The following is a 15,790-nucleotide window of genomic DNA, read 5'->3' as shown; positions in this document are numbered from 1 at the left end:
GTGCATATCAATGTCATCAGATTATATAATGTTTTTCTTTGTTTATGGTTGATTCTATTTTATTATTTGTTATTTGTAAAATTATATAAACTTCGTCGTTAATTTGTTATACAATTTTATATTTTTCGAGATATATAGATATATCAGATTTCATAAATAATTTGTTAGTTGTTTATCATTATTATATTTTTTGCTTAACTTTTTTTGGAAATTATTATTTATTCGTCTAAACTTTAAAATATTGATTTTATTTATCAAATTCTTATAATTCCTTTTGTTGGGGGCGAAGTTCATTTCATAATTTTCAATACGAAATGATTGGTTTTGTTATTATTACTTTCTTTCTTATACGTTTAGTAATATTTTCTATCTTCTTGATTAATTTCATTTTATAATTATGGTGACTACGTATCGGTATATCTTTTGAGAAATAATTAAATATATTCTTTTCGTGTTTATTTCTACGAAAATACAATATTATGTACTGAAAAAAATTAATGCAATTATTTCAATATATATATATATATATAATGACATATATATATATATATATATATATATATATATATATATATATATATATATATATATATGTCATTATATAATTTTGTGTGTGTGTGTGAGAGAGAGAGAGAGAAAGATAGAGAGAGAGAGAGAGAGTTCTAAAGATTAACACTGTACATGAAAAAAAACGCGTGAGACAAAATTAACATTATAGATGGATGAGCTGTTAGCACGTGCCGAAACAAAATGGCCGTTTTCACGCTCGCTTTATTTACAAAATGCACCGTAAAAGACTGTTACGCCCTCTAGTGGTAAAGGGCATCAATAGTTTCATTATAGTGTAATTTTTTTTATTTTCTCACGCAGGTAATTGATGTATCTGGGAGTGTTCTTACGTGGGTTTTGTATCAGAATGCTTCCGATAAGTATGGAAAATCGATAATCTTAAATATCTGATTAAAAAAAGAAGTCCGATTTTGACCAAAGTTAACACTTTTTTTTTACAAAATAACATCACAAGTGCATTGAGAAGTTTTAAACAAGAAAGATCTAGCCTATAGAATCAACTGTAGGTGTGAATCTTCCTTTCGGCACAATGCATGGGGGGGGGCCTAACTAGAGCAGGCAATCAATCGATTTGATTAAAAAATGAGCGATTTCACCAATTTCAATGATAATAAAAGTATGGAGAGTGGGGGACATTTGTTGATCTTCATTTAATTCCGGAAAACTTTGAGTCTCCCAGCTAGTATATATATAAAAGTATGAAAAACTATAGTTACAGCCTATTTATACTCTTTCATATTTATTTACTGACAGTGCTTCAAGAAACTACCTTTCCATTTTATCTATATCTATATATACCTATAAAGTTCCTATCGACGAAATGTTGCATCTCTCTGCCTGTTTTACAAGTATTTTAATGGTGGATGCTCTGACGAACTACAAACCCTTGTGCCCCTTCGACGAAAATACCCCCGACAAATCCAACAAGCAACAAAGTCCCACCCCTACACAGTAGAGATCCCTAGATGTAAGAAAGCTTTTTACTCTAATAGTTTCTTCCCCAGCTAAACTCCCTACATAGTACCCCTGCAACTTAGGTCCCTGGCATCAAAGTGGCAATGTGCCTTGTTTGGGATGAAAATGTAATAAAAACTTTAAAAAATAAATAAAAAAGTTGAGATTTTTTGTCGCTCTGACATTGATAGCCTACTTTTTCTATTGAAAAATTATTAAAATGAACTTTTTAATATAGTCAATCATGGATATGCGAGCGACTACATGAAGGTTAACTAATTAGAATATTCATTTAAAAAAAACAAACGTCAATTAATTACTTATTCATTTTTTATGGTTTCTTATTAGATTATTCGTTTCATTTCACTATTGCACTGAATTCTATTTTTGTTTTTGTATAATTTCTACATTTTGTCATAATGCATAGAATTTAACATGAAAATGTTATAGCACACACACACACACACACACACACACACACACACACACACACATATATATATATATATATATATATAAGTGACCATGTCAGTGTGTGTGCAAAAACTCTCTACCAAACTTCTCTCTAAATATTTTGTCTACAGAATTGAAATTTGATATATAGCGTATTTGGACCTGTAGTACACTTTCGAATTGGTTTTTAGCTGGCAAAATTGTTGCTTAGGAGTTAAAATTAAAAACAAAACAGTTGATGTTGGCGGGATGAATCGAATACAACAATGCATCTGCAAAATTAAACATTCATATCTCAAAGTTGCTTAATTCTTAACCTTTCATATCCATTTATCGGTAGCTCAGACGGTAACGACACTGGATAGATAAATAACAACTAAGGCTGGAATGCTAAACGTTCTGGTTTAGATTCTAGATTACACTTTTATAACTTTTGAAATCATTATTATATATTGGATAATAATCAATCTATAACAATAAATAAGGAATCTGCATAAATTAAAATAAACTTATGCATATTTTATGACCAGACCTCCTGTGTGGTCTGGCCACAAGGGAGACAACCGAAGCAACAAAATCGAAGGTGTTTGCCAGGACACTATATATATATATACAAATGTCGGCAAATTTGGGCATATTTTATTAGTTTGAAAATATAGGTTCTTTTTTACCGATTGTCATAAAATTTTAACCATAGAATAGTATTATAATCTCCAAAAAGCCTGCAAATTTTCATGTAGTTTCATCCCATAGAACCAAAGATATGAGTATTTCGATATTCAATTTGGTTACGTGTATAGATATAAAGTATAGATATATCATTTTTGGCAGTCTTATAAGTTTGAAATCTCAGTGACTATGGATCAGAATTTAACAAATGAAGATTCGTTGGAAAGCTAATAACCTGAATTGTGTAATGAGTTATGTTACATTTACCCTAAAGGTCGCACATTATTGTTTCAAAATGTGGGGGATCACTTTTCTATATTAATTTAACATAAAATTAGCACCCACTTTATGGCCACATTTTTTTTTTTTTTTTTTGAAGGGGGAGTCTTATTTTTTTAGGGTTAGTTTTTATTGTTGCCTGGTAGGTCAACACAAAATCTACCTTAAAAAACTTTTTTCTATAGGTTTTTGGGTGTGCTGAAAACGAATATCACATTTAAATTTCTGCAAATAAGTATTTTTCTAGCTATTAAACAAAAATATGTGTGTACTTGCGCATACAACAATGGCCATCACTTATAACATAAAGAATTATGTTATATGGAAAAGGGCTGTCCCCTTTCCATGTAAATAAGAAGAATATTAGATAAGTGAAAATGAGATTAGGATAATCCTAGAATCGAACCCTGTAGGCAAAGTTAAGAAATGGAATGTTAGAAATTAAGTCTATTGTTAAATTCTGTTAGAATAGTTAAATATTGTTATAATGGAAAAAAGAGTTGCTTGTCCATTCTTTTAGAAATCTGAATATTAAATATGTCAGTAAATGAATAAACAATGCAAATTAAATTATATTGTTTAAAATAGCTTAGATTAGAATTAAGGATTCTTTTGTTGTCAAAAGTGTGTTGAACAAACATATGTAAAGCCACATGAAATTGGTCACGTTTGAAAAACAAACTTCTGACGTCATAGACAAAGGACATTTCTCCATATTATGGGTTCGGATTTTAGTCAGTCAGCAAGAGAGACAGAGAATTGGTCAGTTAATCCCATGGAAGTGATAGCGGAGAACATTTAGACTATGTAGATCCAAATTTGAATTCCTGATGTCAATCGACCGGTTGATCAGATGAATAAAGAAGTCATCATTATGTTGTAACTGTTGTCTTGTGTCATCCTTCATCACGAACGAAAGGTAATTGTGTTTATCATCTATTATAATGAACAAAGTGTAAACCTTTCCAAGTTATGTGTCCCATCTCCTCCATCACAAGTAATGTCTATAATTGCCTCCTCTCCTCTGTGTTAAGAACTGTGCATCATATAATCCTCTCCTCTAATATGTGTTAAAAGAACTGTAATATAAATCTCTTCTCTCCCTCATCATCACTATCGTTATGTATTACATGAGTCCCATTATATATGTGCCCCAATATGAACTCCTCGTCATCTTTAAATATGAACCCATACTACACAATTACATTGCCTAATACCCGGAAAAATACTTATTTACGGAAAGTTTAAATGTGATATTTGTTTTCAGCACACCTGAGAACCTATCGAAAACAAGTTTTTTAAGGTAGGTTTTGGGTTAGTCGACTGGGCCATAATTAAGAAATAAACACCACCACTAAAAAAATAAAAGACCCCTCCTCCCTATCAAATAGGTGACTATAAAGTAGATGTTCATTTTATGTTAAATAAATATAGGAAAGTGGTCCCCCACCTTTTAAAAGTATAATTTCTTCATATCTTGGAAACTACTCGTTTTCTGGAATTTTAACTGCTATTTACTTTCCAACACCCTCGAAAACTTATAATAAATTTAAAGGACCTTTTGTGGGTGGAAAGATACTGCACCTTTACCAATATTTCAATCATAGTCATTTGTTTTCCTAGTTTTGCATATGAATTAGAAAATAGGGTACGATTATGAATATCTCCAGTATAAAATAAGCCTTATACACTGTGAAATTTACTTTATGTATGAAAACCAAAGAGGAGAGATATAACACGTGAGAAATATTTGGAATAAAATCTCCCCTTGCTGTTATTTCAGCTCATTTCAAACCATAGCAGCAAGTTTTAGTTTTCCCTCCATCAAAGCCAGAGATTTTGGAGAAATATATATATATATATATATATATACTAGCATTGCCCGTTCATAAAATACTCATAAATATTATATTTTAATTAGCACAGAATTTGTCTTTATTTTAAACAGAAATACTGTAGGCATTGAACATAACGTTAAATTTCTTTTTTCTAACCAGTTCACTTCTGGTAAGTAAAAAAAGTTTGAAACCAAAGACAGTGAGTCAAGTACTATAACCATTACACCAGCTTGACACGACGTTACCAAAGTGTTTTCAATTTTTTTTATTCTTAACATGAAAAAACTGTTATATTTCACGGCTTCATATTCGTGAAAGAGTTGAAAATAGAAAAAAAATCTGATGACTTCCATGCACCAATTTTTCAAATTTGACCTCTTAGCAGTCGTTTTTTTTTTTTCGGATAAAACAGATTTAAAAGTGTTCCACATGTGTGAATAGCATATACACCAAATTTCTAGTCTGTTGAGTATATAGGTAGAGAAGTATTCTCACACACACAGGCATTCTCACTTTTATAGAATATAAGATAAGTGAGAATGTGTGTGTGAAGACAATTTTAAACCTATATACTCAACGAATTTTTGATCCACAAGCTTGAAATTTGGTATATAGAGTGTTCAGCCATGTGGAACACTTTTTAATCAGATTTCCTCTGGAAAAAGGGTTGCTAAGGGGTCAAAATTGAAAAATTGGTCCGTGGGGGGGGTCATCAGATTTTTATCTTTTTGTCAACTGTTTCACGACTGCGCATGAACTAATCATTCACATTATGTTAAGAATAAGTAGGTTTGAAAACACGTTTTAAAGATCATGCCACGCTGGCCTAATGGTCATCGTACTTGACCCACTGTCTTTCAGTCTTGGTTTCCATCTGAACTCGAGGATTTTTTGTTTTTCTTACTTACAAGAAGTAAACTGTTTAGAAAAGGCATAATACTCGCATGCACATATCTCAGTTTCTTTCTGCTTTCTTTCATTTTTTTTAAAGAAATTTAGCGTCATGATTGGTATCGGGCAACATCTGGTACATCTTCTATATATATATATCTCAAAGCTTACAATAATATTTATATTTTGGGTTATTCATTCATTCATGATATCATCAAAGACTATTTTTACTTCATTAAAAAAAATTTTTATAATCTATATATCTATAAAAGTGAAAGTGTCTGTCTGTCTGTCTGTCTGTGTACATTTCCCTACAACAATAACTCTGTCAATTTTCAGTCTACTCGAAATTTTTTTTTTTTTTTTTTTACATAGGCATCACCACATTATCAAGGCCAAGAGGCAACTCAAGGATAAGGGTTAAAGAGTGTACAGTAGAAATTGGACAATATAGTAATCATTAGTAATGAAAATTTGGTAAATTTGATAACTTATATGGAACAGCTCATCAAGAACTTATTTACGTTAGACTTGAAGACAACCATATTGTAGTCAGCCGGAAAGCAGGAAAACGGAAGACAATTCCACAGGCGTGCAGTTCTAAGAAAGAAGCTTTGTTCATGGAATCTACATTTAGGTTTAGGCACAGATAAAGAGTGGGGGGAATTATTGATAGTGTTTACAGCTAGACGAGTGTTTCTTGTGAAAGTTTGGCGAGGGGGGACCATAGATTGAAGCTCAGTCGAACACTTTCCATGAAAATAACGATACATCAGAGACAAACTCGCAACATCTCTTCTGTGAGATAGAGGTTGCAAGGAAGAGAAAAGGACATCTCCTACGAGGCTATGAAGTCTATTTTGAACTCTATCAAGGCAGGCCAAGCCCTTTCTAGCAGCTCCTGCCCAGATGTGGCAACAGTATTCCATCCTTGGACGTACCTGGCTCTTATATAGATAGAGAATAGCATCAGCAGTGAGATATCTACCGGATCGATAGAAAGATCCCACCATTTTTCCAGCGGCCTTGGCAACAGATTTGATGTACGTGTTCCATTTAAGATCAGGAGTAATGGTCAAGCCAAGAAGCTTGTCAAAACTTGAGGCCTCCTGAAGACGAGAGCCATTCATTTCAATTGATGCCAGATGTGGATCAGAATGTTGATGATGTAAAGAGAGAAGCTTGGTTTTAGATGCATTAAAAGTAACCAGCCACTCCTTACCCCATTGTACTACGTGCTCAAGATCAGAAGAGAGAGAATTGGAGAGAACTTGGTCGTTTACTGTCTTAGATGTGCTACCATAAATGGTAGTGTCGTCAGCATAGATGTCTATAAATGATGTAAGGATGTGATTTGGAAGATCATTAATGTAGATCAGGAAAAGAGTTGGGCCCAGGATGGACCCCTGAGGGACACCGGCATTAATACTGTGAGCTTCTGATTTTTGCCCCTCAACTACTACTCTTATGAACCTATCAGAAAGAAATGATTTAATAATTGAGAAGACATTTCCAGCAATACCATAGCTAGAGATCTTATGAAGTAAACCTTTATGCCATACCCTATCAAAGGCCTTAGATATGTCAAGAGCAATTGCCCTAGAAAGGTTGCCTCCGTCGAGAGATTTACTAATCCTATGAGATATAACTGTAAGCACATCTGCTGTAGATCTAGCAGAACGGAAACCATATTGAGTGTCACTAAGAAGGTTATTTTTGTTGAGATGGTTGATTACTTCTGTATTTAACACAGATTCCAGCAACTTACTGATGACGCACAGGAGACTTATTGGCCTGTACTGAGAGGGGGATGAGCGATCACAGGAATTCTTAAATACAGGGCATACTGATGAAATTTTCCAGGGAGATGGGAAACTATTCTCCATAAGACAACGTTTAAACAGTTTTGTAAGTATGGGCGCTAGTTCAGGTTGAAGTTTTTTGAGTACTATAATTGGAAACCGTCAGGGCCAGTTGCTTTACTGGAATCAAGGTTCTTGATTAGCTTGGCAACATCACGTACAGATATACGTATATCACATAGCGTGTTTTCTGATACAGGAGGAAATATTGGGGGTTGGCGGCCTTGATCGCAAAGGGTAGAATTAGCTGCAAAGTTCTTGACAAAGAGTTTGACTTTGTCTGATGCTGACGAGATTACCTTAGGTCCATTGATAATAGTTGGGATGGAGCACACGCTTCTGTTCAGGATTCTGTTTGCTATTTGCCAAAACTGGTGGGAACCAAGCCGCTGCTCAGCTACTTTGGACTTAACAGATTGAGCATACAACTCTCTTGCATTCTTTATTACTTTCTTACAATGATTGCTGGCAGTCCTGAAAGCGGCTTTAGTTTTCATACATCTATTACGTTGGAAACAGTGGAAAAAGTGATTTCTGTGCGCAATGGCAGCAGCACATTCTGGAGAGAACCATGGCTGGCTGTTAGGTTTTTGCTGAAAGTTTTTCGAGGGTATGAAACGGTCAATACCTACAATTAACCATTCCGTCAGGTCTAATACTATAGAGGACACATCCTTTTTAAACATGGAATGCAGAGGTAGATCAGATATAAATGTACGGAAGCTATCCCAGTCAGCCTTAGTGTATCGATATACTGTACGATGGAGAGGTACGTCTGGGGACTTATTACATTTCATTTTTATCTTAATTGATACAACAGAGTGGTCGGAAGATCCAAGAGGCGACAGAACAGAAACTGAACATAGTTCAGGGCAAGTTGTGAGAAAAAGGTCTAGTAGGCAAGGTATTAAGATTTGAGAAAATCATTGTAATCCGTTTTCAACCAGAAATTTGGCTCGTAAGGGATCGAAGTTCAACGATTTCATCTTTGAGACCTCTACCAAACTCCTCTGCTAATTTTGGGCATAAACAATTGAAATTTTAGATATAGGTTCTTTGGACATGGATCTAACTTACTAATTTGATTTGAGCTCAAAACAATAAATGTTCAGGGGTCATAATAAGGGTCAAAGTTTTTTTTTAAATTGACCTCTGCGGTCTCTACCAAATTACTCAGACAATTTCTGGTCTAAACATTTGAAATTTTACATAAAGGGTATTCAGAGATAGGGCAAGCTTTTCAATCGGTTTGGGTCGAAAATTTGAGCTACCACTATATAAATGTACGTATGTATGTTTGCATGTCTGCCTAAAACTTTCGACAGAGGCGACGGATTTTCACAAGATCAGTATCGTTTTGAAGCTCGACCCTTCAGACGACAAATGCCGAAAAATTGGCTAAAAGCATTAATTTCTTCACCCTCAACTGGGCACTTTTCTATGGGGGGGTCGCTTTTTTCGCCGATATTTTCGAAAGTCTTCCTCTTTTTTTGATTGTCTAGCCTTAATTTAAACCTACGTAACTTCCGGTTTAGCGGTGGTCGTAACACCAAAGACGTCACATTTTTTCACATTCTTTTCCGCCTTCACGGTACAGGTTCGAGCCTGCCTTCCTACTAGCACTTTTTTTTTTTTTTGCTCAACACACACCTCCAAAAACCCGGACAACGCCGGGCACCCATGCTAGTAAGTATATAAATGATAATATCAGGTTAAATGCTGGGAATATGAGTACACACAATCCATATTCATTCCCAGACAACATCGGGTGTGCAGGCACAAGTTAATTATAAAAAAAGATTGCAAATAAATAATTTAAATAACTGAAATATTCCTTTCTTCATTTTTTTTAATTTTTATTTCTGTTTTTCTTTTCTCATTTTTTTTTTTTTGAAACTTTAAAAACTTTTTATTTTTCTTCTAGCATTGGCAATGTCGTCTACTTTTCACTTGTTTTATATATGGCGTATGTGTCAGTCAAGTGTGGGTTTTTGTTGAGGGATTTTATCTGCAAATGTTAATTTATCGAACACTTTTTACACAACAACGAAGTGTCAAATTCTACATAGTTTTTGGCTGGTGTAAGTATAATTTTCATTTTTATTAGAATTTATTAGAAATACTTTATCATTCTATCTGGTGTCATCCAGGCATAAAATAGAAGTGTTAAAAGTGTGTGTAACATGTTTCTTTTAAAACATCATCAGAGAAACAGATAGTGTTTCCTGGAATCTAAGTGACAGCAAGTTTCCACAGATTTCAAGAATTCTCCGCTTCTTTTGATCACCAATTGCAATCCATTTTTTGTGCTCCCGATGTTTACAGGCTGATGACTTCCACTTTCAGTAACCGTAAGTTCTCTCAGAATTTCAGTATGCTCTGTGCCCTTTCAGTTGAGATTTGAAAGGTATTTTCTTTCGTCAGGTTTTCCATCCCCTCAAATCCTTCATGAGCATTTTCTGTGCTGTTGCTTCCATGTTTTCTCTGGTAAAACAGAGCAGATTAAATGGATGTTTCAATCTCAGTTCCATGTGTCCATCTTAGTATGTTCCAGCTATTTTTTTAGTTGTGTTTAAAAAGTGTTATTTCAACTTACCTGGGTATGTGGGTTATATAATATTATTCGTTAATGATATTAGTTTTGATTGACAAAGATAAATAATGTAAATAATTGACAACTGTTCATTATTCCCAAAATTCTAATAAAATCATCTTTTTGTCATTTTAAATTTTTTTTTTTACTCACATTTACCCTTAACAAGGCATACCGCCACTTGGACTTAAGGTGCAACTATTTGGGATCATGTCAGAAAAAGATTAACAAGATGTTGGTTTATGTTACATTAAAACTTCTGCATATCAATTCAGTCAGGGAAGCAGGTAGCAGGAAGGGAATTCCAAAGTATTGCTGTTCAATGGAAGAAACTATTAAAGTAGAAAACTTTCTGGCATTTAGGAACCTCAACAGTGAAGGGGTGAGATATGTTGCTAAGTGGGTTTGTCTGGGATATACACGTCAAGGGGGCACAAGTGCAACGAGTTCATCAGAGCACATTCCATTAAAATATTTGTAAAACAGGCACATAGATGCACAATTGCAGAAATGAGACAGAGGTTAGAACTTAGTTGACAAAGTGGAACCTATTAAATTGAAAACTCTTTTTTGGGCCCTATCCAAGAGGGAGAGGCTAGTGGTAGATGCACCAGCCCAGATGTGGCAACAATACTCCATGCATGAACTAATGGTGGCCTTGTAAAGGTACAGGATACTTGGGTGTGAGTAGTTTTCTATTGTATAACTGAGAGGGTCAGTCCTTTCACCAAAATTCTTGTACACTGGTACCACAGAGGCCATCTTCCAGCTATTAGGGAAGCAAAATTCAGCAAGGCATTTATTGTAGTTTGGAAAGTATGGGGTTAGCATTTCTTAATTAGTATGGATTTCTTAATTAGATAGGGATGAAATCAGGCTCACACACCTTGGAGATGTCTAAGATTTTTATGATATCGTGGACATGAGAAAGGGTAATTTTCACATCATTTAGCGTGGCTTCAGTCCACATAGGAAAATTTGGGAGGGAGTTGTTTGTTGGCTCTAAGATAGAGTTATAGGCAAATCGCCAGGCATGCAGTTTTGCCTTCCCAGTTTCCATGTATGACTTTCTGTTGGTTGGATAGTGGAGGAATTACTGATTGCTCTTTATTCACTACACTATTATAGATTTTCCAGGAATCACGAGTTCCTATCTTTTGTAATTCTATGCGTTCCCTGGTTATTTCAGCATGCTTTCTTTTGATTGTCACTATTTCTTTCTTACAATGATTTCTAGCATCTACGAATTTTGCCTATTTGTATTTGATTTATGATGTACAAATTGGCAGAATGCATGCTGTCTTTGTGCAGTAGCAGCTGCACAATCTGTAGTGAACTATGAGGGTGAGTGGGGCTTGCTATAATATTTCTGTGTGGGAACATGTGCTTCAATGCCCACTTTGCACCATTCAGTTGTCTCATTGGCACACTGTTCAGCAGGAAGGGAGAAGATATTGGTCTGTGGGGCATCTCTGATATGTTCTCTGATGGCTTCCCAGTCAGCCCTTTTGTAGTATTTTGTTGTTTTAAACAGTGGCTCCTCATCTTGAGGTTGGGATTTAAGTTTGATGTCAATTGATACCACTAGGTGGTCTGCGTTTCCAAGTGGACTATGGGCATTAGTCACACAATCCTCAGGTACTGTGGTGAGGAATAGGTCTAGAAGTGAAGCTTGCTAGTGTTCACGATATGGGAGGCGGGAACATTATTGTCTGTGTGAGAGAAGCTATAAGTAGAGCGTTCAGCTGCACCTGAGAAATCAAGCGAATTTGTATGGTGGACCAAACACATGTGTTTGGGTGTTACTATCTAAGGAGAGTGCTACATCTATACTATTAGAGACATGATCACTTGAGGTAGAACGGTAGAGAAAATATAAGTAACTAACGCAGTGATAAAAAGCACATAAAAGCTTGGTCAACTAAATTAAGACATTGCTCTCTAGTTAAAGGGAGGGTGCTATAAATATAGACTCCAAGCCTGTGCATATATCTATCTGAGTCCTTACAGCAGAGATAGAGATATCCTGTCATGTTAAAGTAGTTAGAGGGGATTGAAGAGTGTAAGTTTGTTTTACTTAATGCTAAGAAATCCGGGGAGTTTACTAAAAGGTAAGATTCTACATCATCTAGATTACTTCTAAGACCACGGTTATTTGTGAAGGAAGAGGCGAATTGGTTTTGTTTATTTAACTTCCTGTTTTAATAAAACAAGACATTTTGTTTATCAAAATTGAACTTCTTTTTCACGATAACATCGTTCAAAAAGGCTGTCGCAGCAGTATATTCATAGTAGCATCTCTTGGATCTTTTTCAATTTATTTCCCCTGAAATATGCTGGCAATACAAAAAGGCATATGAGTGATATAAGATCCGAAATCGAGGCTTTGTTCAGCTTGTGCAAGAGAGCTATATGCCCAGTCTGTTAAATCCAAGGTAGCTGATCAGCGACTTGGATCCCACCAGTTTTTGGCAAATAACAAATAAGATCCTGAACAGAAGTGTGCGTTCTATACCAACCATTATCAATGAATCAGAGGTCATTTCGTCAGCGTCAAACAAGGCCAAACTATTTGCAAAGAACTTTGCAGCTAATTCTACCGTATGCGACGAAGGCCATCAACTCCGCATAATTCCTCCTATAACACAGAACATGCTAGGTAACATACAAATATCCGTGCATGAGGTCGCCAAGCTAATAAAGAACCTAGATTCCAGTAAAGCAACTGGCCCTGATGGCATCCCAATTATAGTGTTAAAAAAGCTTCAACCAGAACTTGCTCCCATGCTTACGAAACTATTTAAGCGCTGCCTTAAGGAGAAGTGCTTTCCGACTCCCTGGAAGACCTCTTCAGTTTGCCCTATATTTAAGAATTCAGGTGATAAGTCATCTCCCTCTCAATACAGACCTATAAGTCTCCTGTGTGTTATGAGTAAGTTGCTGGAATCCATATTAAATAGAGAAATAGTCAACCACCTCAGCAGGAATAACCTTCTTAGTGACACACAATATGGTTTCCGCTCTGCAAGATCTACCACAGATGTGCTGACGGTTATATCCCACAGGATAAGTGAATCTCTTGACAAAGGCTTTCTTTCTAGGTCAATTGCTCTTGACATATCAAAGGCCTTCGACAAGGTATGGCATAAGGGTCTACTTCACAAGATTTCCAGCTACGGTATAACGGGAAATGTTTTCTCAATCATTAAATCATTTCTCTCCGATAGGCTCATAAGAGTAGTGGTCGATGGACAAAAATCGGAGGCCTGCAATATAAATGCTGGAGTCCCCCAGGAGTCAATCCTGGGCCCAACTCTCTTCCTGATCTACATCAATGACCTCCCTAAACACATACTTAAATCATTCGTTGACATCTATGCTGATGACACAACCATCTACGGCAACACATCAAAGGCTGTAAATGACAACGTTCTCTCTGATTCTCTCTCCTCTGATCTCGAGCGCGTGGTTCAGTGGGGGAAGATGTGGCTGGTTACCTTTAATGCATCCAAAACCAAACTCCTATCCTTACATCATCAATGCTCTGATCCCCAGCTGGCATCAATTGAAATGGATGGCTCTCGTCTGGGTGAGGCTCCGTGTTTTGACAAGCTTCTGGGTTTGACCTTTACTCCTGATCTGAAATAGAACACGTACATCAAGTCTGTTGCCAAGGTCGCTGAAAAGATGGTGGGATCCTTCTACCGCTCCCGAAGATATCTCACTACTGATGCAATTCTCTATCTATATAAAAGCCAAGTACGTCCAAGGATGGAATACTGTTGCCATATCTGGGCAGGAGCTGCTAAAAACAGCCTATCCTGCCTTGTCAGAGTACAAAATAGACTTCGTGGCTTAGTGGGGGATGCCCTTTTCTCTACCCTGCAACCTCTCTCCCACAGAAGAGACGTTGCGAGCCTATCCTTGTTTTATCGTTATATCCATGGCAGATGCTCGTCTGAACTCCAATCTCTGGTCCCCCCTCGCCAATCTTTCACGAAAAACACCCGTCTAGCTGAATCCACTGTGAAAAATTTCCCCCACTCTATATCTGTGCCTAAATCAAAATGCGGATTCCATGAACAAAGCTTCTTTCTTAGAACTGCACGCCTGTGGAACTCTGTTCCGTCTGCCTGCTTCCCTCCGGACTACAACTTGGATGTCTTCAAGTCCAATGTTAACAAATTCCTAATGAACCGCCCCCTTAAGTAAACACTTCAGCAAATCTCCTCACTACCTTAATATACTTGAAATAACCCTTATCCCTGAGAGGCTTCCGGGCCTTGATAAGTGGTGATCACTGTGTAAAAAAAAAAAAAAATTCCCTCATAAGTGGCCATTCAACATGACACCTTTTTTGCTGGCCATAGCATTCATGGACAAAATGGTTCTGAAACATTAAATTAAATTCTATTTACTTTATATATCCCATGCATTCTTCATGCTTACCCTGTCAGTTCATATACATTTCAATAAACTTTTAACACAAAATAATATGGTGTGTCTGTTATATGCACTCCCTTTTCATAAATCATGTTTCATTATGTCCCTCTTAAATTTGTTTAGATAAAACCTTCTTTATGAGAAAATAAATGCATGTTTATGCAGCAATCTTTTCTTATCATTGTCTTAATATAATTTATCATAATTATTTTTTGTTTTCCATTTATTTTTAACCATCGTGTGCTATTTAGGAAACACAATATGACTTACATATGTGATGGAGAAAGAAGTTCATCACGTGCATCACTATAAAACACATATGATTAAATTGTTTAACTTCATCAAGTGAATTTAACTTTACTTTCATATGAAAATAATTTACTTTGAAACAGTGTACATATCTTAATGTTCAGTTGAGAAGAAAATCGCAATCACATGTAAATATCGTATCTGCTCATCCAAGCATCTTGAATAATCATCCAGTGATTTATATCAATTGTTAAAGTGATTTGTGTCAATTGTTAAAGTGATTTGTGTCAATTGTTAAAGTGATTTATGTCAATTGTTAAAGTGATTTGTGTCAATTGTTAAAGTGATTTGTGTCAATTGTTAAAGTGATTTGTGTCAATTGTTAAAGTGATTTATGTCAATTGTTAAATTCATTTATGTCAATTGTTAAAGTGATTTGTGTCAATTGTTAAAGTGATTTGTGTCAATTGTTAAAGTGATTTATGTCAATTGTTAAAGTGATTTGTGTCAATTGTTAAAGTGATTTGTGTCAATTGTTAAAGTGATTTGTGTCAATTGTTAAAGTGATTTATGTCAATTGTTAAATTCATTTATGTCAATTGTTAAAGTGATTTGTGTCAATTGTTAAAGTGATTTGTGTCAATTGTTAAAGTGATTTATGTCAATTGTTAACAATTGTTAAATTCATTTATGTCAATTGTTAAATTCATTTATGTCAATTGTTAAAGTGATTTGTGTCAATTGTTAAAGTGATTTGTGTCAATTGTTAAAGTGATTTATGTCAATTGTTAAAGTGATTTATGTCAATTGTTAAATTCATTTATGTCAATTGTTAAAGTGATTTGTGTCAATTGTTAAAGTGATTTGTGTCAATTGTTAAAGTGATTTGTGTCAATTGTTAACAATTGTTAAATTCATTTATGTCAATTGTTAAATTCATTTATGTCAATTGTTAAAGTGATTTGTGTCAATTGTTAAAGTGATTTGTG

The 15,790-nt window shown here is 35.1% G+C and overlaps 1 protein-coding gene across 3 annotated transcripts in view; it reads left to right on the top strand.

Moving 5' to 3' along the window:
* The window catches only part of LOC145292024 (glucagon-like peptide 1 receptor), a 310,307-nt gene that overhangs the window by 252,097 nt on the left and 42,420 nt on the right, over positions 1-15,790 (top strand). For all 3 annotated transcript variants that reach the window (XM_080138037.1, XM_080138036.1, XM_080138034.1), the window contains one exon: positions 9,441-9,597. In XM_080138037.1, the coding sequence (XP_079994163.1) occupies positions 9,441-9,597 (157 nt within the window). The remainder of the gene's footprint in view (positions 1-9,440; positions 9,598-15,790) is intronic.

Source organism: Euprymna scolopes, chromosome 13, assembly GCF_053919585.1.
Source record: "Euprymna scolopes isolate OS-2025 chromosome 13, ASM5391958v1, whole genome shotgun sequence".
Lineage (NCBI taxonomy): Eukaryota > Metazoa > Mollusca > Cephalopoda > Sepiida > Sepiolidae > Euprymna > Euprymna scolopes.
This window is presented reverse-complemented; position numbering and strand designations above follow the sequence as displayed.